Consider the following 23,530-nt stretch of genomic DNA (forward strand, 5'->3'; position numbering starts at 1 on the left):
GAGAAAAGCAGAAAATCAATAAAATAAAGTGGAAATGCAAGAACAAAGAGCACATCGAAAAGGCATAGGTATTTGTATCTTTAAAAAACAATTATAATATGTACTCGACAAATATCTTAATCAAACCTGGAGTTTGAGACTAGTGTTATCTTCATATATAATAATATTTATCTTCATCTGAAAACTCAGTAAGGACACAAGAGAAGCAGGCACAATTCTGAATAATACACATGTTGATGGAACGCTTCTCCCCTCTTTTCTGAAAGGAAAAACTTCCAAACCCCCCCCCCCCCCAAAAAAAAAAGCAGAAAAAAACTGTACAATTCTATAAAACGTTTGTGTTTTTACATTAGATACAAAAAATAATACTTCATTTACTGATCACTGAGGACAGAAGGACAAAAAAAACGTTGCATATTCATTCTTCAAACTCCGTGACCTTTTGCTGGTGTGTAATGATGCAAATTATTATAATAATACTATATGGTGTGAGAGACAGAATGTTCATTAACTTATAGCTGTGGTCAGAACAGCAGCCATAAACAAATGTGTTTTGCGAAATGTTAATGCATTTTGGCACATTATTTTTGAATGGCCAGGTCAGAAGATGAAATAACGCCTTTCCTCAAAGTCGGGAAACAACGGACATCTTGGAAAGTCATAAAGCTTCACGTTAAGTCTTCAAATAGTTCTAAAAACAAGGATGAGAGACATTTGAAATACACATGAACATTAGTCATCTACCTTCGTTCAACACACCATCCAGAAAGGTTTTCAAGAAACTTTAGAAACACTGAACACTAGAGCTAATGACTTATTAAGATGACTTTTTTATTCATTTATTTCTTTTAAATCAGTTGGAAAAGATTTTCAAACCCACAGGACACTCATCCCGGTGCCCTGAACTGTAGTGTGTTGTTGTTTTCAGACATGCTCACTATACGCAGCCTATTAAATACAAAACAAAACTCTCAATGTCACACCTGTCGGCTAATACAGTGAGAATACACTGGAGAGACTCGACACAGAGGAGACAATCGCTCCGGACGAGCTCTGAAACAAAGACAACGGACATCGAAAGCAAAAGGAAATTCAACATCAGCTTATTCATTAACAGGACTGTATACTGTAGAAGTGCTTACATGCGACTTCAAAGAGACCGAAGCCTTCATAGAGTGGATAGAGGATGGACACGTAGTGCTGCGATCAGGCGCCTCTGCTGATCACAGATAGCATTTGGATCGGACTCTTTGACGAAGTCCGTCTTTTAGGATAAATAATTCAATATAACTGGAAGTATCAGTGGCGCTTATGATGCTTTAGTGACAGCTCCTTTAGTCCAGAGAGAAAAAAAAAAAAAAGCAGTAAGAGAAAGAGAAGAAAAGATTCTTTGGGATTAAATCTGGTGTTTGATTGGTTGTCATGGACGTTAGTTGATTGTGATCAGTCCAGGAGGAGAGGACGACGTAGGAGGACAGAGGTTTGTGTTAGGCTTCTGCTCAACCACAGGGGTTTAGGTCCATAAGGTCATCTTTACTGCATTCACCAGAATATTTTTTGTAACAAAAGACCTTTTCAGCTTTAATGAAAAAAAAAAAAAACCTATAACAATGAAAATGGTGTCAGCTATTGTAATTGTAGCGCTGCTCTGGACTCTTCGGCACAGCTCCAAACAATTAAACAGACTGGGGAAAAAAAGATAGTAGGATAAAATAAACCCCATTCACGGTGCGCTCCCCTCCTGGCGCCTGACCTACAATCAGTGGCCCCTGGTGGTTTGGGGGGGCCGCTCAGACCCAGCCGCTGGTCAGCTTGTAGAACATCTCCTCGTCTAGAGACTCGTTCTGGTCCTTGGCACGCGTGGACAGGAAGATGTAGCCGCCGATGAACTCGTGGACCACCTTACAGTCCACCTCGGCGCAGATGAAAGACAGACTGGGCTCGTCCGCAAATTCCACCGTCACCTGAGCACACGGAGCAGAGCACGTCGGTCATGCGTCAATGCAAACGGGCGAGACGGATTTGTGTTACATTAACATGTTTGTTTCCCAAACAGTACAAAACCAAAAGATATTCAATTTACCATCTAAGAAGACGAGCACATATTTACATCTGAGAAGCTGGAATCAGTACAAATCTTGTTTGTTTTTACCAAAAAACAATTGTTCTGATAATACTTAGAGTTGTCAGATTTAGGATCGCAATCCTATAACATTTTCGTGCTCCCGATGGACCGAGTATCAAAATCGATGCAGTAGAACCTGAGGTATGGTCTTCTTCTTCCTTGTCAAAACTAGCCCCCACATTACCCACAATGCAGCTTGGTCAACAGTACGGTTGGCGATTCTAGTATGCTAGCCTCAAGCAGAGATTAGTAGCAGGCTACAGTAGTCTGATAATTTCAGATAGTTTTCCTTTTCAAACGTAAAATCTTCAACCCCAACTGACACCGACTCGAATGACATCACATAAGGGAAATTTTATCAGGTTTTTCCCACAAATAACAGTATTAATCCCCGAGACCTGTAGGGAAACGATGTGCAAAATCAATAGACTTCCCCTTAAATCCACTTATTGTTTCAACTCTAGAAACAACATTACCTTGGAACACTTTGAGGGACAATAGGCAGCAAACACATTTGTAATATTGAAGAAAAACCAATGAAATTAAAATATTCATATTCAATGGGTTCCCTACCATCTTGATCTCCCAGTTGACATTCCACTGCTTCATGTTGCTGAAGCGCCAGGTCTTGATAGCATCTCCGGTGCTCGCATCCATCCGGATCAGGCGGTTATAAGTGATGCCCATTAGTTCTTCCCGCTTTCCACCCTGAAACCTGCAGAAGAAGAAGAAGAAGAAGAAGAAGAAGAAGAAGCAGAGAGTCCACTGTGAAATTAAACTGTGCAGATCAAATGAAAATATGAGTCGCCACATACAACTGAAGGGGGGGGGGGTATAAGCGTATAGACGCATCAGCTTACTTGGCGAGGAAATGAGTCATTCCAAACTCGGGCAGAGACTGCCACGCCTGGATGAAGCGCATCTTGGCCTCGATGAGACTCATCTGGGCCACATTCTGGTGGGCTTCCAGGATCCGGGCTGAAATCTGACAAAAACACAATCGCAAACATCACACACACGTGACATTTCAGTATGCTCCCACTATTTGAGTCTACACAAACACAAACGCACTCCCCAGCGTAAACAAGTGCATCCCATCACCAAACTTCAACATTCTGATGCACCCAAATACACACACACACACACACACACACACACACACACACACACACACACACAAGCTGTGGCTAATTCCATAAAGCCATCAGCACACACGGTGTCAGCCAATAAGCAGAGGGCTGTCACAGGAAGTTCTACTTCACACTGCTAGAGACAAACAAATATTAACCTATGAGCCCACTGAGGAGCCAGACTAAGGTTAATGTGCGAGTGTGTGAGTGTGCATGCATGCGTGTATTCTCAGACTGTCCCTACATCCTTCTTCTGCCGGGCTGCAGCTTAACATTAGATCAATGAATTCCACCGGAAGAGCAGGGCACCACATGCAGAGTCAGCAAGAAGTAATCCATCACTGTGAACTTTTTGCCAACCTCCCACATGTTACAGTCAGCTACTGACTGGTATTGGATACTTGAGCTTCTTTGGGAAAAGAAAATAAAAAATGCAAACACAAGTGTCAGGAATGAATTGATGTTGATCATTTCGTTGGTGTTCAAAAGAAACATTCTTAGATTCAACTGCATTACAATAAAATATCTTTATTTTGTGATGGATCACTTCAGCAAGTTTCTGTCCTACTTTTCATATTTCACAGGCGGTATAATAAAGCCCATAACTCACAAACATATGGAATCTTCCCTTAATCTAATTGCGTGTAATCTTGTGAATTTCAATGAGAAATGTTCCACATTAAATGGTAAATGGAACTGCTGTTAAATGGGCTAAAACATGTAAAACACCAGCATGGTCCATTTATTTTACTGAATGCGCCGCTTTTCCTACCATTTCTCTTTGTCCCTACTGGCAATGTAAAGAAAAGTAAAAAATACGGGTGTCTCAATGTTGTGTCAATAGCATTTTGTTTCATCTGCTCGTCCTGTGGCACACTGAAAACATGAGAGTGACAAGTAACAAACAAAGAAGTAAACCAACAAGAAGGATTCCATCTATTCTACTGGGACTATCACACGTTACTCAGCTGCACTACGTTTGGTTAGGTGAGGCAAACCGGACACAAAAAAGGTGTTCAGAGTTTATACACACATGCACATCCATGTCTCCAAGGCTTACGAGGCACCCAGTGGACACACAACTCAACTTACCAAGTCCCTGATAGAGCCTGGCTGAAGATGGGAGGTGTGGGGAGGGGTGGGCACAGAGGAAGGAAGGAGATGCATACAAGAAGAGAAAAAAGAAAGAAAGGTTGGATAAAGAGAACAAGCAAGTAAGATCAATGTCGAGGGACGAAAGATCAAAAACAATAAAGTAGGAGGCCACAATTGTAATAAAAGATTAAAAAAAGATGGGAGAGGGCCTGTGGAGTCTGGAGATCATGCAGTATTCAGCAACAACAGGGAGGAGAGCACAGCGGCAGTCATTGATTTTAGGAGAGAAGAGGAAGATTACACAACATTTGTGTGGGTTCACATTAGGTAAGAAGGCACTGGAGCTGCACATACTTTATAATGGGCCATTCAAATAACCTTCTCCTTACTTCCCCTTTCATCCACAGGATGGCGGCATGCATCAAGCGGCACATTTTGGAAGCACCAAGCCGTCGGAGTGCCATGTCTCCATACTCCAGAGTTTATTGTAGTGTCCTTAACGCTTGTTTTCTCTTGTGTAAATGTATCGATTTTGGCCAGAGACCACACCGGTCCAGGAAATCTAAAGCTGGGAGCTGCAGCACAGAAGTCTCCTCGGACTGTTCTTGCAACACGAAGTCCAGGTTTAGGCCGATGGGGAGGGGTCACAGCTGACTGAGAGCTAATGGGCTTTCCCCCCCCCCAGACAGCTTTCCCGCGCAGCATTCCCAGGCACGGCTCATTTCCTGATGCCCCACGCCCACTACATGCGTGTGTGTGTGTGACACGGGTACATACACATACTGTACATAGGCCACTACTCTTTCATGTTGTATGCCTGGGGGATACCCCCCCTACGCGGGCTGGGATTATGAGAGAGACTGGAGCCGGACCACAAAGAACCACGGCCCCAGATGGACACACACCCTGCTGAGCCAATACCCCCTGTTCAAGCTAGCCTCTATTCCTGGCAATGTATTATGCCACGGAGCATTTTCTCTTCTTAAAAAAACAACAAAAAACAACATGGTACAGGAGGTTTTTTTAGTGTAGAATATGTTGGGAAATCTCAGTATCGTGTTTTAACTTTCAGTTAAATCCACAGGTTGGTCAGTCTGAATGGTTCAACGTGCATCATCTGATGACTCGGTCACTCCTCGGGTTTGTTGAACCCGCTTTACTACTAAAGATGGTGAAGTACTTTCATGTCATTTACCCCCAACTACATTTAAGGGATTTCCTAACGACTAAAACAGTGAGAAAATGAGACATTCAGAGAAAGAGAGAACTGAAACTATATTTGGCACTTCTGTTATTTTGGGTTTAACTCCTATTTTTAGCAGCACTGTATGTGGAACTAAGGTTGTAGAGTTGATTAACCTGTGACAGCGGTCCCATATGAATGGGTCAAGGACGAGTTCAGTATATCAAAGGTACGATGAACAAGTCTGGTTTGTATTGTTATTATACTCAAGACACGCTGTCGCCCATCTTTCTGTCTACCTCTCTCTCTAGACATCCAGTATATTTCTGAGTCATCGCTTACGGTACCAACCCCCAGCAACATTCCACTTTTCAACGACAACTTAAACAAAACCAGACTGAGTGAGCTGTGGAGGGGCAACCACCCCGCCCCGCCCTGCATCCCTCACCCATCCCCAACTCACACAGCTATGGCAGCCGTGTACTCAGCTGTTCCAATGTGCGCGCGCGCGCGCGCACACGCACGCGCACGGACGCGCGCGCCCACGCGCGCGCGCACACACACACAGTAGAATTTTCCTTAACGTTGACAAGAAAGTTAATTGATTCGTAGTGCTTAAATTCCACACCTGGTTATAACGATGTTTGTTGCTTGCATGCTACCATCGTTCAGAAGTGACCACGGCTGAGTCCTCTACACTTTTGTCTACGAGCACAAAGGCCGAGAGCAGAGAGATTATCTGCTACAGTCCGACATGAGCAACTCTACTGTAAGCACATTTGAGTGGTTTGGACGTCTGCTGTCCTGGTTTCCCCTCGGACAGCCCTGGGGGGGGGGGGGGGGGGGGGAGGGGAGGAGGAGAGTAAAGGAGGGGGAGGAGAGGGAGGCTACATTCCAATGCAAGACAAGCCCGATGCCAGGAGGCGCCCATCTGGGAAGCATCAGAAGCTGCTACATCTAACCCAACAACCGACTCGTCAAACAAGTAAACATCCTCACACAAAAGACGCAACATAGCAAATAGTCGCCTTCCGCATGTCTGTCTCTTTTGAGACCACACCCTTTACCTTCCCCGTGTACCGCCCTACAGCGCATTCAGAGGGCTGTGCATCTGAAACACGGCCTGCGTGGCTTACCTGCTTGTTTTTGTACTTCTTCAGATAGCGCGGGGACACCAGGCATTCTGGGTTGATATCGTTGGTGATTGGCTCAATGATCTGAGGGTCGGGGTTCATGTGTTGCATCTTGAGGAAGGACAGAATGTTCTGGACCTCCAGGTTGTAAGAGCTGTCGGCCATGGTCTTCCCTTTGGAGGCCAGGCGACATGCAGCCATCCAGTGGGCGTACTGTTTCTCCTGGAGAGGAACGTTAAACGCTGGTGATCAAAACAACCTGCTAAAAAAGGACCAGAAATAATCACGAATGGCGCACTGACTTCAGTCTTACCATGTCACACCGAAGCCAGATCTCATTCATGCCATCAGCCACTGGGATTAGCAACTTGATGTTGAATTTCTGACCCGAGATGTTAACATCTGGAGTTACCTCACAACCTACACATGGAAGCCAATATGAGGGGCGGAAGAAGAGGTCAAAGTTCACACGCATTCTTTAGACAGAGAAAACAAGCATTGCATTCTTGCAAGGGCATGAATTGACATTTATTTTTGTGTGTGTATTTGCACCTCTTAGATTCATTTGGTGAGCAGGTGTCCCATGTGCCTCCTCTTTACTCTTGTAACAGGAAATTGTGATATCCTTGAATGTGCACCAGTACTGCTTATAGCCCTTCAGTGTCAGCTTCTTGGGTCTGGAACATATAGAGAAGATCTTAAGTGAGTACAAAAGAGAGGGGAGAAAAAGAGCTTCCCAAGTGCAAAGTCAGCATTGGATGTGAACATTCATGGAAAACCATTAGAAGAGGAAACGCCTCTTGATATCATCACCCCCCCCTCCGGTTTATACATTTAATGAGACAATCACCCCAGGGGCAATCTGCTAGTCAGCAAAGGCTTAAAGCCAAAAAAATAATATGAGTAAAAATATGCTTGGTCCAAGTGTAATCATTTTGAAAAAGCTAAACTGAAAGCTCAGCCTGTAAATGTCATTTGGCAAACAATGCATCTTATTACATCATGCAAAGCAGGCAACAGCTCTCTCATTTAGCCAGAAAATGTTAATTTCCAGATTCTCTGAGAGACTAAACATCTTTTGGACAAATGTACGCATTCAATCCCCGTTGGCTGGTCGCTCTGGATGTGGACTTACTTAAAGACTTTGACATAGTCCGCTAGCTCGGGAATAGATGTGATGTCACCCTAGGGGGAAGGGGAAAACACATTGTTAGTATAAAACAATATAAAGCACTACAATAACCAAAAACAATGACCTCAGGCTCATATCTGTACAGTTTTAATGCTCAGTAGTTTTGCTAAAGACAACACTTCTTATGTAATATCTCAAAGCACAGTTTCCTCTGATACGCTGTATAAACTTAACAAGTTCTTGCAGAGTGGCGGCTTTAATAAAAGGACACGTATATTTACAACATATCCATGCAACATGCAGCCTTTGTTGAGTTTGTGTAAGTGTCAAACATCTCACACCCCCAGGTTCTTGTCAGACGAAGGCCTCATAAAGACCTGTGTGAAATGTAGCACTTCCATTGAAAATCATTGGGATTTCCACTCCCGTGGGTCAGTGTACTGTGTCTATGCGGGTTTAACTTCCTGTTTAATACAGCTGATGAAAGGACACGTGTTCAGAATACAGTGGAGACAGTAAGGACCAAACACGCTGTCAAGCTGCTGCAATTGGGGAAATAATAAATTCACATAACGACTTTGGAACCCAGTACATGTGATGCACAACCAGAAGGTATTTCCTGCAGTGAGCGTTGAGGAGATGAAGCAGTGTTGTCATACCAGTGTGTTGGACGTCTTCCCTCCCTCCAAAGTGATTTCCAGGTCTGACAGGGCTGCATCCACCTCATCCACCTCCTTCTCACTGTTATTCATGTGGTGGTCTGAAGACATGATTGACAGCTTGTTGATGTGGTACTGAGGACAAGAAGGAGATAACCTCAGTTATTTTAGCACATTATTTGCCGTGTTTAACCAGGTTTTGTTTTTATTTCAGACCTTTAATATCTGAAATGTTCTCGTTTTTTGGTCAGATTTTCTAGTTTTTGGTCAAACTTCAATCCTTTAAGATCTGAAAGTCCTCAAATGAATTGCCCTCGTGTTTTTAGACTTCTCAGCTATGCATATGAACTAGTTACATTCAGAGAAATTTCAGAATAATGTTCTTAACATCCTCCTTCTTGATAAACACGTTCAGTACGGTGGCTTTGGAGAACAGAGGCTAGCTCGGTCTGTGGTGCTGTGGACAAGGTTTTAAGAGATTGACTTAAAGTAATGGAGAAGGGAACAGCTGGCAATTGCTCGAAAAGTCCATCTCCAACTCAAACACCTTCGTCAACACTTTTGCCGATTTCTATAAAGTTCCCTGCTGTGTGTGCTACCGGTGCACAAACCCTCCAACTTCATCGTGTAAAAGTTATTTGGTCTGTGATAATAGCCACATAAATACTTTAAGATGTGTTGGCATCTGTCAGCGAGTGCCACCAGTATGCACCATTGAGTTTATCAGCGATGAATCAAGGACCCTCATCTTTGAAGGAGATGAAGAGGAGGAGACTAGTTTCTGGATGAGGAAGATTAAGAGGTCGGTGGTGATAATTCCCTGAGAGAAATAAGGGGTACGGTTTTCAGCAATGTGTTCTCAACATGTCTCTGAAATGCAACAGGCTAGGAAATGTATTTTACTGGGAACATATGCGAGGATAACACTGGAACCACCAATTCATCAGGATGAACTGAAAACCCAGCCGTGTTTACCTCTTAGTGCGAGTCACAGACACTAAATACAACTTGTTGACAAATGGTATTCATAATGTCAACCCATCACCAACCCCCCCACCAATATATGAATGAACAGCTGTCGAGAGAGTGAGAGACACAATGGGAGAGTTTGAGGGAGATATGCGAGGCTGTAGCGTGCTAAGGTTTCAGAATGTGGGACAAAGGGCTCGGCATGACACAAAAAATAAAAAAGCCGACGGGGGCTTGTTTCCGGTTTGTGGCAGAATGTACGTGTTTAAGCACAACCTGTCACCCAAGTCTGTGACTATGAGGTCAGTTGCTGTTCTCGACTCCCGATTACCTCATTTCAAAGTCCCGCCAAAGTAAAACGTCTAGGTGATAGCATGCTAACACAAGCCAGCAACATACTGGATGTGGTTAATCACTGCTCTTTATTTAGACTCTGTGTATCCACTCTCACCGGTGAAACATTAGCAAAAAGCCCTGAGCTCATGCTAGCCAGCTGAAACATAGTCGCTGGCTAATGTGCCAACAGACAGGTAGCCGCCAGTCTAAACACCCGACTCGGATTAGCATTTCTCTCTCAGGAAGAGTAACAAGAAACCAGTTAAGTGTAGTTATAACTGGTCTGATGAAACACACCTAACACCTCAGAGTGTGAGAGGAATGCGAGTCGATCTGTAAGATAGTGTAGTGCTGGGGGCCGAGGCACTGGGTCCTGTGGCCCTAGATGCTCTATAATTACCCCGGGGGTGAGGACAGAGTGGCGTCCTCAGGTCTTGGCACCCACAGTTTACGAGGCTCAGAAATAGTAGGGGCACCACCCCTAGACTACAGGGGGCTAAAAGGGGGCTCACATCTGTATATCGCTTCAATTGCGCCCCATTTCTCCTCTTGAACCTCCATTAAACTGGGTTTAAAAGAGAAACTTGTGTGTCTGACGCTGCCAGAGACTCCAAAATCCGGGCCCGATCAGCTCTGTATGAGTGGCTGCAGGTTTGTAGAAATGACTCGGTCACATTAAGCCAACAGCCTTGACCCAGTATACAAATGCTTGATCCTTTGGTATTAGGGAGAGAATTTAATGTTGGAAGAATATGATGCTGATTTCTACAGGTTATTGTATATAGTCAAGAACATTTATGAAAATTTGAGAATTTCAATTAAACGGCATGACACTTCACTCTAATTAACTAAGTGAGGCAAATGCATTAATGTCTTTCAAGTTAATTGTAATAAATTATTGATACATTCATTATTTTTTGTTCAAAAGGCTAATGACCCTTTTCTCTATTAACTATGAGTCAAAACAAAAGGGAATTGATTAACATTGAGACATATTGAGGAGCTCAGTGGGAATAAAGTGTGATAATGCCCCAATTAACTCATTCTGTATCAATGTGAAACAGCCAAGTTTAAGCATGTGCGCAGCAGAGCCGGCAGCCATATGTCTCTGCTTTGGGCTGGTAGCCCACCGAATTCATTGGCTTTCGGTTGAGAAGGCAATGTGCCCATCTCCCCGTGAAAAGAGAACTGCAGGTCTTCAGACCGTGACAATTGAATGCTGAAACAGGAACATTTAGAGCAGGCACAAACACACACACAGACACAGACACACACACACACTTTACCTGCAGGGCAGCAAACATCATCATTTCCTCCTCCGTGCACTCAATTTCCTCCAGCAGGATGGCCCACTTGGACTGTTCATAGAGCTGGTTCACTCGGATGGCATCATACTGTGGAGAGGTTTGACACAGAGGTTAACGTGCATGCAAACAAACAGTGAGTAAAAACAGACTCACACACACACACACACACAGGACACAACTAGATTTGTGTGAAGCACTAGGTTAGAAGTTGTATGTCCACCGACTTTCAAATACTCTACTTAGAGGAGCACTGCAGTGATTTAGCATTGGCAGACTAAAGATTTGTGTGCGTTACGCTATTAGCGGCGAATATAGCCTCAGCCCATAGCCGCAAGCAGAGATGAGGAGTGGGCTACGGAGGGCTGGTGAGCTTCTTTCCAACTCCACATCGCCAGATTCCTTTCTCAGATTCCGTGCAGCTCCCTCTGGAGCCATAAAAAGCTTTGTACAACTTTTCCAAATGTGCAGCTGTACTCCCCAAGACCTGTACACAGACTTTGATGTGTAAAATCAGTCGAGTTCCCCTTTAGGTTGTCAGTATGTTATAAATCATATACTTTTAAGGCTAAAATCACACAGACTAACTTGCCAGTTTAAGTATCTATGCTGGTTGTGCTCACTCACATTGTACTGCATCGTCTATGGGACGTACCTTAGGGTTGAGGTCAAAGAAACTGTGGTATTTAAACCTCAGCAGCAGCACCTCGTTCTCCTTTACATCCTGCTCCATCAGAGACCTGGATGAGTCCAACCACCTGTACAGACAGTGAATACAATGTCGTCTGAAACAAACTCTCTGCAGCCTCTTGCAACTATTCTGATCAGCTGCACAGCCCTAAATATGTATTGCAATCCACCACAGCATTTCCAGCTCTGAGCAGTTTCCCCAAACCATCTAACCACTAAGCAAATTCATCTCACCCCTGGTTGATTTTGGCTTTATCCAGCAGAGACTGGGGCTTGTAGAGTTTGACCAAGATGTCTGGAGAGGAGATTGGCTGGCTGACAGCGAGGATGCTTGGATTGCCCTCAGAGAGGGGGCTGTCCCCAAACCAGGCGGTGGTGGGCGACAGTGGGCTGCCGTCTCTGGAGTCATAGGTGGGGGTCATAGTCTTACTGTACAAGCCTGGACTGGAGTAGATGCTCCCTGAAAACGCAGTCATCAGTTAGTCCCTAATAGATCACTGATGTCCAAAAAAAATATTCATTAAAAGGAACAATTCAACATACATACTTTTTTTATTCAAAAAAAGAATCTAATGAATATTACCATTTTAAAGCAATGGAGTGCATATTCACAATTACTGTTCATCAACAAAATCAGCATCAGGGGAAAAGGGAGTGAACACTTTTCAAAAAGCACACACACACACACACACACACACACACACACACACACACACACACCCTAGCCAGGCCAGCTAGCGGTCAACAACACCATGTGACTACCAGCCAACACTTTGCAGATGAGCGGCTTCAACCATGTCGTCCTGCTGATGGCGGGATTGATGTGGATCAGCATGCAGATGACGCAGAGCATGATCAGGGTCACCCACAAGAAACCTGCAGGAATGCACTGCACACAGCAAACTACTACACGAGTCGCCACAGAGAGGAGAGGGGGAACGCAAAGATACGAGCGGATGAAAAACATTTGAGATTGTACGTTTAATCTCCTTTTGTGTTTAAATTTGTCTTCATTTTGGCTGCAAACATCAGCAAACCACCAAAGGGAAGCTGTGTGCATTTCCTGTTGGCTGGCCTTACGGTGGTATTTTTGGAACCGTACCCCCCCCATTCCCCCTCTCCCTCTGTGGGGTCTAGGTCAAGAAGCAACACTGGCTAAACCGCTAAATCCCTTCTGAAACCAGGAAGTCGGCTCGGCTTGTGTTTGTGAGCTGAGGTCATGAGAACAGGGTGCTGGCTATGGCCACGCATCCCTTTTGGGGGAGCTTGTTGTTTGTTTTCAAGGTCTTTCCCAAATGCCAAGTGCATCAGGTCACGGAGAGTACTTCCATCTCCCAAAGGGTCTCTTGAGGAATAACCAAAAATCCAGCGAGAGCATGTATAAGGTGAAAGCTGGCAGCCCATTAAAAACACAACTAGGCCTCCTCCATCCTGTTTACTGACTCCAATGCAGGCGCAAAGGCACAAAGAATGTTAACATGACTTGACTCCATAATGCGCCCACACTGGGGATTCAGAGAGGGCTTAGATGGATGGAGCTGGACCACCATGGGCTGTTGAGACCAGAAGTAAACCATGAGAGGGTTGTCAATAAATGAAAGTGTCTCTAGTGGATTTGATTTTTATAAACATTTCTGTGTGGACTATTGGCTGTATGTAAGAATATGGACCAATAAACCTCATCACTGAGACCTCAAAACTAATAATAAATGACTCATGACCATCTCAGTAATCCCCATTTTCAAGGTAAAGAAGTGATCAACAGTCAGCAGGCACAGTGAGCAGGCCTGGGGAAGCTGGAAGAAAAAAAGTGCGCTTTGAGCTCATTTCTAATGAGAGGCAAAGCTTTAATCATGTGACAACCCAAATCAGCTGACTTCCTCTGGAGGAGCAGTCAGGTGACTCGGCTGTTGGTCCCGACTGGTTACAGGTCTCATGTGACCTCAACACTCCAGCTGTGGTGGGTAGAGGGTGGGGGGAGGAAGGGGAAGGCGAGGAAGCAGTGCTGAAGAGTAAAAGGACAGAGGAAGAGGAAAGCTTACCTTTGACAGGTCCGATGTATATTACCTCAGAGGCTAGGATGAAAAGAGAAAGAGTAAGAGAAGAAAAGACAGGAGGTAGTCGGAGGGAAGAAGCGGAAAGGCGAACAAACGACATCAAGTGGACAGATTTAAGACACTGAAAACTCTACGAGAACAGGAGGAAACGGATGAGAAAGGACAAAACGTAGAGAAATACAAGAACGGGGAGATCTGTGTGCATTTCCATGGGCACTGCCAACTGTTCGCCTCAGAGTGGATGACTCAGTTTTACCCCGTTTGCAGAGGGAGATCACCCTGGAATGACTAGTGAGGTTCCGTCGTTCCCGTCCACCCCATTCATAGCCATCCAACACAGAATGACAGATTGAAAACCCAAGCAAGGCGTTGCATGTATAAACTGCAGCACAAATATAAAAAAGTACTGGGTTGTCTGAGCTATGCTGTGCACGCTGACAGGGAAGATCATTTGATATAGCAACCACCTCAAGTTGTGGTACTGGCATCATGGGCCACACCATGGCTCTGTTCTGAGTCACGACAACAGTTGAGGATTAGTAACGTGTTTTATTTTAACCAAAATGACCAATTCTGTCAGGCACTTGACATGTGTGCGCAGACAGACGGAGGACAAGGGGTTTCCTCATGAGTACATTTAAGGAGAGAGGTTGAGGTTTTGGAAAAAGGGTTGTCAGTCTTAAAGTAGAAATAATTGGTCATATTCTCCTTATATTACCCTACTGGTCACCACCCATCCATGTCATCTAGTCTGGACCTCACAGTACATGTACTCTGAGCCACTGGGAGGAATCTACTTCTTAACATAAATGTGTTTTACAAGCATTGTCAATTCCAAACAAGTTATTCAAAAGATTTTAAATTTTTTATTATCAATTAAAAAGTGGGGATTCTATGGATTTTGGCTATTTCTTGCTTGAAAAATTACTTTTACGATTATTAAAATAATCAACGAATAAGACCGGAGTCATTCTGAAAAAAAGGAATTTGACTCAGTAAAGTTAGACCACGGTTTAGCTACAGGGAGCCTTCCTCTCTTCATCTCCACGGGGGTGTGGAGTGTGCAGACGCAGTTAGCTGCACAGGGGGAGGCTGTGATTGCATCGCTGCCTCTCTGCAGAGCCTTGTGATTCCTATCAGGAGACCTGAGCTAAGAGGCCAGCCCCTCCCCACCAGGGACAGAATAACGCCCTACAACTTGGCCATGAACTATACTCTCTGACTGTAGCATGTGATCTGATAGGGAGGACGCAGGAAGTGTGACTGACGGTAAACAGATTCTGCACATTCCTGTTGAAAACTCTGTTTCTCTGCACCGCTTCATAGCGTGACCACAGTCTCCCACTACAACAAAATGTATCTCGAACTTGAAATGTAATGACGCAACTTTAGGTGTGATCAGCATCTGCTGTTCATTAAAAAAATCCCTTACTTTATTTCAGTAAAAGGGAAAATAGATACATAATCTGCTGCTAGCGTCACAGTGAAGCAAATCAGCATGTCAACGGAATTCGTTTTTCTTGACCGTGAGCTTTGTGATGGTTCAACAAGTTCACAATGATTGTCAGCCCTCTTTGGACTCACATGAAAGTGCATCTCTGCGTTTCTGAGCTGAGTCTAAGGAGCCAGCGGACAGACCAGAGGCCTGGACAGAAGAGACTCAACCCACACAAAGAGTCCCATTCAGCCCTGTTTCATAGCATTAGCTGTTTGGATTAATGCTAACTCTGTGACAGCAGCACAGCCCGTTTTGTTCTGCTCCTCTCACATGGTTGTAACTCTCACTGGCGCAAAAGGAGGGAGGAGGGCCAGTGTAGCAGTGTAGCCTGGTTTGGGTTTGAAATGGCAGCGTGACCAACTATGCGTGGAATCTCAACCATTCTTCGTCCTCCCTGCCAAGGAATTGAGAGCACAGGGCTGTAGATGTCATGCAGGCCTAAACCTCACACATTCATATTTGGTCACTGGAAGCAGGGTGCAGCACTCTGGAGTTATCTTAGTGGGTTTGGAACCACAAGTGCGATCGAAACACAAAACAAAAACGGAGCACGACGCTCCATAGCGGCCAGGGGAACCTGTTATTCAACCTGCTGCTTGAGGGAAATGAGATCATTACTTTTAACAATGAAATACAAAAATAAAACCCAACGCTCCATAATTACTTCAAAGAAGACCGTGAACCTGAAAACTTCTTACAGGCTTCAGCCAAATCTTTTTTAACTCATCAATTATACATGTGAAGTGCAAAACCTACACTTGCCCCTTTCTATTCATCATCATTCCTTCCTACTAAACCCTTTCAGCTGTAATATTTTAGAACAAACACTCCATGTAGGAGTTACTATCCGTCAGCTCACCTGATCCAGGGGTTAACAGCGGACCCTCCAGCTCCAGATCGTCCTCCTCTGCCTCCTCCAGCTTTTTCTTCTTCTTCTTGGGATCACGGGGCTTACGCAGTAGAGAGAGCTCCTCTGGGTGGCGGATATCTGGAAGGGAAGGTGAGCAAAAAAGTTAATTTTGATGTCAAATGAACATAATCTCGCCTAACAAGAAAGCCGAGCCAATAAACACGACGATGTGCCACTTAAAAACATACAGTAATTTGTGTCGTTTCAACCACAGGCGTCAAATAAATCACATGACCTCTTGCAGAGCACACAGACTGTGTGTAGAACCTGTGATGTAGGTGAATAAAGAGAGATTCTTTGGGGTAAAAAACAGGGGAGAAGTAAGAGAAAGCAAAGGGACTGAGGAGATGTGTATGAATTGTAGACAGCTGTGCACACGAGTGGTGGAAAATTGCAAATCCCTTTTCTCAGGGCCCCAACAAATCTTGCTTTAACTGTAATCCCCAACTGAGACAGGCCCGACACAACCTCCATCTCCGCCTTACCCTCCGTCCTCCGATTTTTCCCCTCACACACATAAAACCACTTTGCAGTTGCTGCTGGTGAGTAATAGGAAGTTTCTGGTATCTCAGTATCTTCAAGGATGATATTTTGGGAAAGCTGTGCTGTCCAAACAGTGTGTGACCTGTGTGTAAGATCCCAATGTAACAGTAACACATCAAACGGAATATAAGGACTAAAACAGAGCAGCTTCTCTGCCCTCTTTTCCCTCCAGCCCTCCCTCGGGCGTGGAGGCCAGGGAGCCATCGCTCATCAGCAGCAATGAGGCTTTAAAACGGGCTTGGGACGGTTCTGATGTAGTAGTGGGACCGCCAGAGTGTGTCAGGACTAGAATAGATGGTGCTAGTCTGGAAGCAAGCGCTTCTGGATCCTCAGCTGGATATTGTTTTCCCCAAGATTCCATATAAATCAAGTAAGCAAGCTGATATTTCAGAGCCATATTTTATTATTTCCACTTTGTTTTATCCGCTGACGTAAACCTCTCAAATTTCTTCTTTTTTTTTTTTTTTTAAAGACGAAGGATTGGAAAGGTGACCGACCGATTAAAGAGGTTGCTGATGGTGTTGAGGAAAGCACGAGCAGCAGGAGGGGAGAGAGAGAGAGAGAGAACGGCTTTGCTTGGTGAGAAAGCTTGTTTGGTTTGTGTAACTAAAGCAAAAGCATTCCAGGAGTTTTAAGAACTACCAGATGGGAGCTCAACCTCTCTCTTTCTTTCTCTGTCTCCCTCCTCTTTAGTTCTCGCTCTGCTGCAGCGATGAAGCGCAGTCCCTGTGCCCTTATACAGCCATGTGAGTTGCAGGCGTGCTGCCGAGCTTTAGCCCTGCGCGAGGAGGCCAACACACACACACACACACACACACACACACACACATCGTATCCAACCGTGTGTACGTGGGTAGGACGGCGTCCCTTGGTGAGGCATGTGACATTTTTACTACGAAGTCACTTTTTAATGTTCATTCTTATGACCTCATTGTCACCAACCCCAAATATCTAGCAAGCAAGACCAACGTGATACACAATAAAACATCTGATATAACATTCATCTATTATTATAACCCTCTATAGATCAAAAGTCTGGCTCCAAAGGTAAAGACTTTACTCAATGTGGTAAATACTTTCCTGGAAAAGTAATTTATTAGATGTCTCTACTGGATTGCCTGGAAATAAGAGAAGCGGGGTGAAAAAAAACAAAAAACGTACGGATATCATTCCCATGACGAGAGTAGAGGTGTAGTCGATACAATAGAGATTTTATGTCAATTTCTGCTGACATACTCCGTTGAGTGTTGAATTGTATGTTTATAGTGATAATTTAAGAATCAGGATCTGGAGGGAAAGACTGCTACTTCGCTCACCGCATACTTGTGGCCGGTGTCAGGAGGAGGAGGGAGGGAGGGAGGGAGGGAGGGTGAGTGATGGTTAGAGTGCTTACAAAAGCTTGGTTGATTTCCATTAGCAGAAATGACACCTTAGAGTTAGACAACGAGACCTGCAGACATGTGGCGGTAACCAGGGCGGGAGCCAGAGCAGGAGGGGTTGACTGAGAGCCAGCTGGGCTTGTGAGATCTACTCCTTGGAACACATGATTCACTGCAGTGAGTAAGGCCAACCGCAGAGGAATCACAAACACCGTCACACGGGCTCATTTTACAGCACCAAAGTTTACCGTACAACAGTTTGAGACCCTACATGGATACAAATAATGTTGTGAGGGGGCACTCATTGGGATGCGAGGCTGACTGATCGATACTCAAGAGTAATACAAAGTGTTTGTTCCATGGAAGAGGGGTTAACACACATACAGCCACAGTCCAGTGGGAAAAGGGTAATTATCAGAATGTACGTGGTGTAGATATTAATTTAGCTGAGGACAAGTACAGTGAAGTAATGTTTTTGGCATTTAGAGAGAATTTCTATGGCATCACATGAGGCACACAAATGGATCGTTTTCTGCTGTATAAGAAAAAAACACAAGACATTAATAGACCTCAGCTGCTTAGCGTCAGAGGTTCTCTGCATCTATCAGACAGAATTTGCTAGAAGGCCACTCAAAAAGGATAATAATGCACTTTAATTTAGGGGTTGGAGCTAAGGAGAAGCTGCACTCCTCCCGTGTTATGACAACAGAGGCCAGCTCATTCGGGCCTGTCCAGCAGACCGCAGGTTGATGTGCCATAAATCTGCTGGACGGAAACGATGAAGCAACAGTCCCACGCAAATCTAAAAAGCCTTCTGGAGGACAAAGAATAAAACACTTCTCTGCAATACAGTGGTCAACGTCTTTCTTCAAACTCATCCCCCTGGTGTTCTTTAGGTCCCACTATATTCACATGCACACGCACACAATCGCTTTCCTTTCTTGCCCGGTCATCAATTTCTCTAGACATTTATTTGACTCATTGTAAAGTTTCAGTGCTGACGAATAAGAAAAAGTTACAACATTGCTGCTGCCCCGTGCATATTCCAGAGAATGCTATTGTGCCTCGGTTTTGCCACACATGGTAGCAAACAAGTGCTTACTAAAAAAAAAAAAAAACAACACCACAGAGCTTAAGTGGCGCAGCCTGACTCTTGTTACCCTGAAGTGGTGCTTTGGTGAGGCAAACAGCCTCATTCTTGTCCCACCTCAGGTCCAGGGTCATGTGTTAGTCATCTGTGAACAGTAGAACAGAGTCCTGTCAGAGGGACGAGGTGCATTAGTGTACTTAATGTGTTGGAAGGGTCCCAGGTTGTCTAGACGGGACAAGCTCATGTCTTGACTCTTCACTGGGAAAGAAATTTGCCTTTACAAAAGCCAGAGGAGTGAGTTCAGTGCCATTCATTGTTTTCCTCCACTACAGACTTGACTTTTTGCATTTCATACAAAATTTTAGAGCTAAAATACTTTGACAATTCATTTATTAATTAACAGTTCATTTTTGATAATCTATTCATCATTTAAGTTATTTATCTGGCAAAAATGACAAATATTTGTTGGTTCCAGCTTCTCAAATGTGAAGATGTGCTGCTTTTCTCTGTTTTACACAATTATAAACTGTATATTCTTGGGTTTTCAACTGTTTGTCATACAAAACAAGCCATTTAAAGATGTCAGCTTGGGAATTCATCACTATTTTCTGACATCTATTAAAAAAATGCTCAATAGCTTACTCAATGAATAATCACTTGTTGCACCCCGACAGCATATTTACAGTTTCAGCTGGCACTATATCACAACAAACACCAGAGCTGAGAGATTCTTCAGATTTCAAAAAGCATTCAACTTTGGGTTCAGAGAATTCCCAGAATTGTTGACAGAGTTCAACAATTTTGCTTTGCAACTTAAAAGTGGAAAATCCCTAATTCCTTAGCTTCACTATCAAATGAGCAGTGCTGCACAGGAAGTGAGAGCAGCCAAATATAATCAGGGGTCAAAACAGGAGTGAAACTGAGCGATTTCAACTTTTGCTGAGTCCTCTTGGTTCCCAGCCAGCCCAGATGGACTGCATCTGAGTCAGGACACAGCTGCCATGGACATGGGAGAAGTACAGCAGTGATAATTGGTTTTATACTTTTAAATTGGAGTCTTACGCTGATTTTCTATGCTTTTCCACTCTATGGCACACTCTGTGCCAGAGTTTGAGTTGTGCTAAAGAGACTGGAAATCTGGGACAGCCAAACACTATACTGAGGACTGAACTTGTTTTGGAACAGGAAATAGCTCCTGTGTGACCATTTGACTGGACACACTACAGCTAAAAAAAAAAAAAAAAATCCAATAAATGAGTATGGGAAAAGGAACTGGGGCCAAAGTCGCACACAGCTGAAAACAAACAGAAAAAAAACTCTCCCCCTGTTTCTGTCTTTCAGTATCTCTGCCCCTCTCTCTCTGCTGTCTGGAGCGAAGGCCAGTTGGACAGGCCTCGTCCCTTCCTGTCCCATCCGAATCGCTATACTGTGCAGTTCAGAGTCAGCAGAAAACATGCACAGGAAATTGTCAAACTCAAAGTTGCCCGGATAACAAAAAAATGAAATGCTTCCAGTCCAGAGCAGCTGTAAGTCAGCGGTTATACCCACGGTTAGTCAAGAACGGTCCGACTGTCCCGTTAGCACAAGTTTCCGCGTTTTGCACGCAGTAATGCACAGTTAAACAACAGCCACTGACGTCTTGTGACATCCTGGCACACGCCATGTCAGCCAAAAGCAATTTGTCATGAATTTCTACGAAGCTGAAATAGATTTATTACAGAAGCAGCAGACGCATTCCTAACTAGGCCTGAAAGGCTACAGGCCTGTTTCTCCCCCGCCTCCGCTTTCAAAAAACAGTCCCTCTGTATATTTACACTAAATGAAATGTGTTATTTGGCCTTTTCGTTTTAATAGAACTGCGTCTGACACCATTGAAATGTAAAGCTCCATTCCTGCCAGATGAAAAACAAGGTCTAGTGCTACCTGTAGAGGCTAATAGAAGCAGAAGCGCTGCCACTGGGGCCCCTGATCCTGCCTGTTGATCCTGCCAGTGACGGAGACACAACAGGTGTGTTATGGCCCTTCCTGGTTATATTGGTGAGGGTTCTCCGAACCTGTGAATCCTGCTGGAGACTGGTGACTAAAGGCTTTAACAGAGCAGAAGCATTTATTTTTTAGTGCGATTATTTCACACATCAATATCTGAAAAGTTGCTTTTTTTTGCCATGAATACTTTCACACAGAACGGGAATATTTTGCAGGGAAAACTTATTTTTTTCCGGAACAAGGCTCATTCTTCTGAGTTTTTGCAGCGCGAATAAAGGCATCGACCAATCGCGTTGTACAGAACAAGTTGAGTTGTGCCTGTATTTACAAAACAACAATACAGCGGCTCCAATAGTCTGAACCAAACTTTATTACTCCTCTGAGCCTTGACGAAGACTGTGTGTGTCAGATCCACTCCTTCCATTCTTACCTTTCACAATAAAAGCCCGAAATATATAATATTTACAGGCGAGTAGTTCGCATTGACGTGTTGTAAAGGCCTTAAGAGGCAGACAGCGAGGTCTGAGCTGAGGAAAAGGTCAGTGTGTGACCTCCGACATGTCTCTGATAGAACACGTGGTGCCAGCGATGGCAGATACAGACCCTTGGGGATAGTTCAATTTGGACATGATATTAGTGGAAGAGACAGTAGGTAAGCAAAACACTGAGCGATGTATGCTTTGGTGTGTATCTGTGTTATACGCCTGAGACAGATTGATAATCTCTGTTTACTAAACATTACTGTGAGGCCGATGGAGCCCAGGTTCCAAAGGACATGACTGCAGAGCCAACAGTGGACGACCAGTCAGGAGACGCGACTCCAGCATGCAGAGCTCAGAGTGTGTTTAATAAACACAACAAATTGCCAGGGATAAAAACAATGTGAGGAAGGACATGATTAGCTATGTTTGATGTGGAGCATTTCCAGAGCCTTTTCAAAAATAGTCTTACTGGGAGATGTTTTCGGTTCAGCAGGGCGGGCACCTTCAGCAGGGCCGTGTAGACTCTACACACTCGTTCCTAGAACTCTTTGCCAATCAGTCACACCTCATCTCACAGGTTTCCCCACATCTTGGCGAACATTATGAACATTTCCCGGGCCAGCTGTCCTGTAAATGAGTCAGTCGCTCCACTTACTGAAAGTCTTGCAGATGTCGGACACGGCCTTGAAGACACGGTCCGAGAAGTTGACTTTGACCTTCATGTGCTTCATGTTGGGCAGCTGGAGGCGCAGCAGCTTGTGCTGCGGCGTGAACAGCAGCCTGGCGTCGGCCTGGATGCCGTACTTGTCCAACGTCCAATGGGTTTTCAACAGCCACGTCTTCTTCTTCTCCCACCACAAAGCATGGTCGGACCAATCCTTCTTCACATCTATGGAGGGGGGGGGAAGAAAAGTGGATGAGTTTTTGGTAACAATGACTGCAGAGATGCAAGACAAAAACACAGCAAAAGACTGAAGTTAGTCGCGTTCTCTTTGCTAAAGCGCTATTTTAGTCGCCATTTTTATCCATTGACAGCAAGGTGACGATGTTGTTGGCAAATGGAAAGTATAACTAGAGCGCTCAGCCTGTAACACTATCATCAGACTGTACTGACCTGAGCTCAAAATATGTCCCTCCAGGGCAGAGGGTCACATTCGGGGTGAAGGGGCAGTAGGGGGGGGGGGGGGACAGAAAAGGTTTGCACTGGGGCGGTGAAGTCAAAGTGAGAGGGAGGAGACGACTCAATGTACGGCTGTTTGTGTGACACTGCGGGAGATATCGGGTTCATACCTCCCACTTTGTTCAAAAGTCACACCGTGATCCCTCTAAAGCAGACACAAGCCACCCAAAACCCCACATAGCTCCCGGGCTTTCGCTCCGCAGGGGCTCAGGAACAATGGGTACCAACCTGTGGTCTCATGGTGTGTGTGTCCGACTTCAAGGGGAAGGTAAAATAACTGCAGGGATTTACGGGAACTCAAAGCAGCTGTTGCTGAAGATCACCTTGCTCTGGTTTCTATACGAGCGGCGCTGAAGTTGTGTTTCAGCTGCCAATCACTTCAGAGAGAGGTAGGAGTGGAAAAGGCAGCATCTCCCACTCTGAAGAGAGTGGGAGCTCCTTTGCATCCATTTCTTATCTGTGTATCACTTTAATGCACCACATTTGCAAAATAGCGAAAGTGGGACAAAAGGGAATAGCAGGCCAACGAGCTTAAAAAAAAAAAAAAAGAAGCTTTTCTTCACTTTTTAAGTGTTAAGTGTAAAAGCCTCAGTAGTCTATGATCGTTGAGACGGAGTGAATACACCTTAAGTTTTTAGCCTGTTATACT

The 23,530-nt window shown here is 44.5% G+C and overlaps 1 protein-coding gene across 1 annotated transcript; it reads right to left on the reverse strand.

Moving 5' to 3' along the window:
- Positions 1 to 334: 334 nt before the first annotated feature.
- On the reverse strand, positions 335 to 22,989 carry fermt2 (FERM domain containing kindlin 2). The gene is made up of 16 exons (XM_031847197.1): positions 22,906 to 22,989; positions 22,357 to 22,672; positions 16,171 to 16,299; positions 13,799 to 13,831; positions 11,991 to 12,216; positions 11,722 to 11,824; positions 11,049 to 11,156; positions 8,458 to 8,592; positions 7,802 to 7,851; positions 7,219 to 7,343; positions 6,980 to 7,086; positions 6,670 to 6,888; positions 4,348 to 4,368; positions 2,986 to 3,110; positions 2,699 to 2,840; positions 335 to 1,964 (listed from the first exon to the last, which is right to left on the reverse strand). Exons 1-16 carry the CDS (start codon positions 22,987 to 22,989, stop codon positions 1,791 to 1,793), a joined length of 2,097 nt encoding a protein of 698 aa, XP_031703057.1. The 3' UTR covers positions 335 to 1,790.
- Between the last annotated feature and the right edge of the window lie 541 nt (positions 22,990 to 23,530).

The sequence above is a fragment of the Anarrhichthys ocellatus genome, unplaced genomic scaffold (genome assembly GCF_004355925.1).
Source record: "Anarrhichthys ocellatus isolate YVR2014 unplaced genomic scaffold, GSC_Weel_1.0 scaffold7, whole genome shotgun sequence".
In the NCBI taxonomy this organism is placed as follows: Eukaryota; Metazoa; Chordata; class Actinopteri; order Perciformes; family Anarhichadidae; genus Anarrhichthys; species Anarrhichthys ocellatus.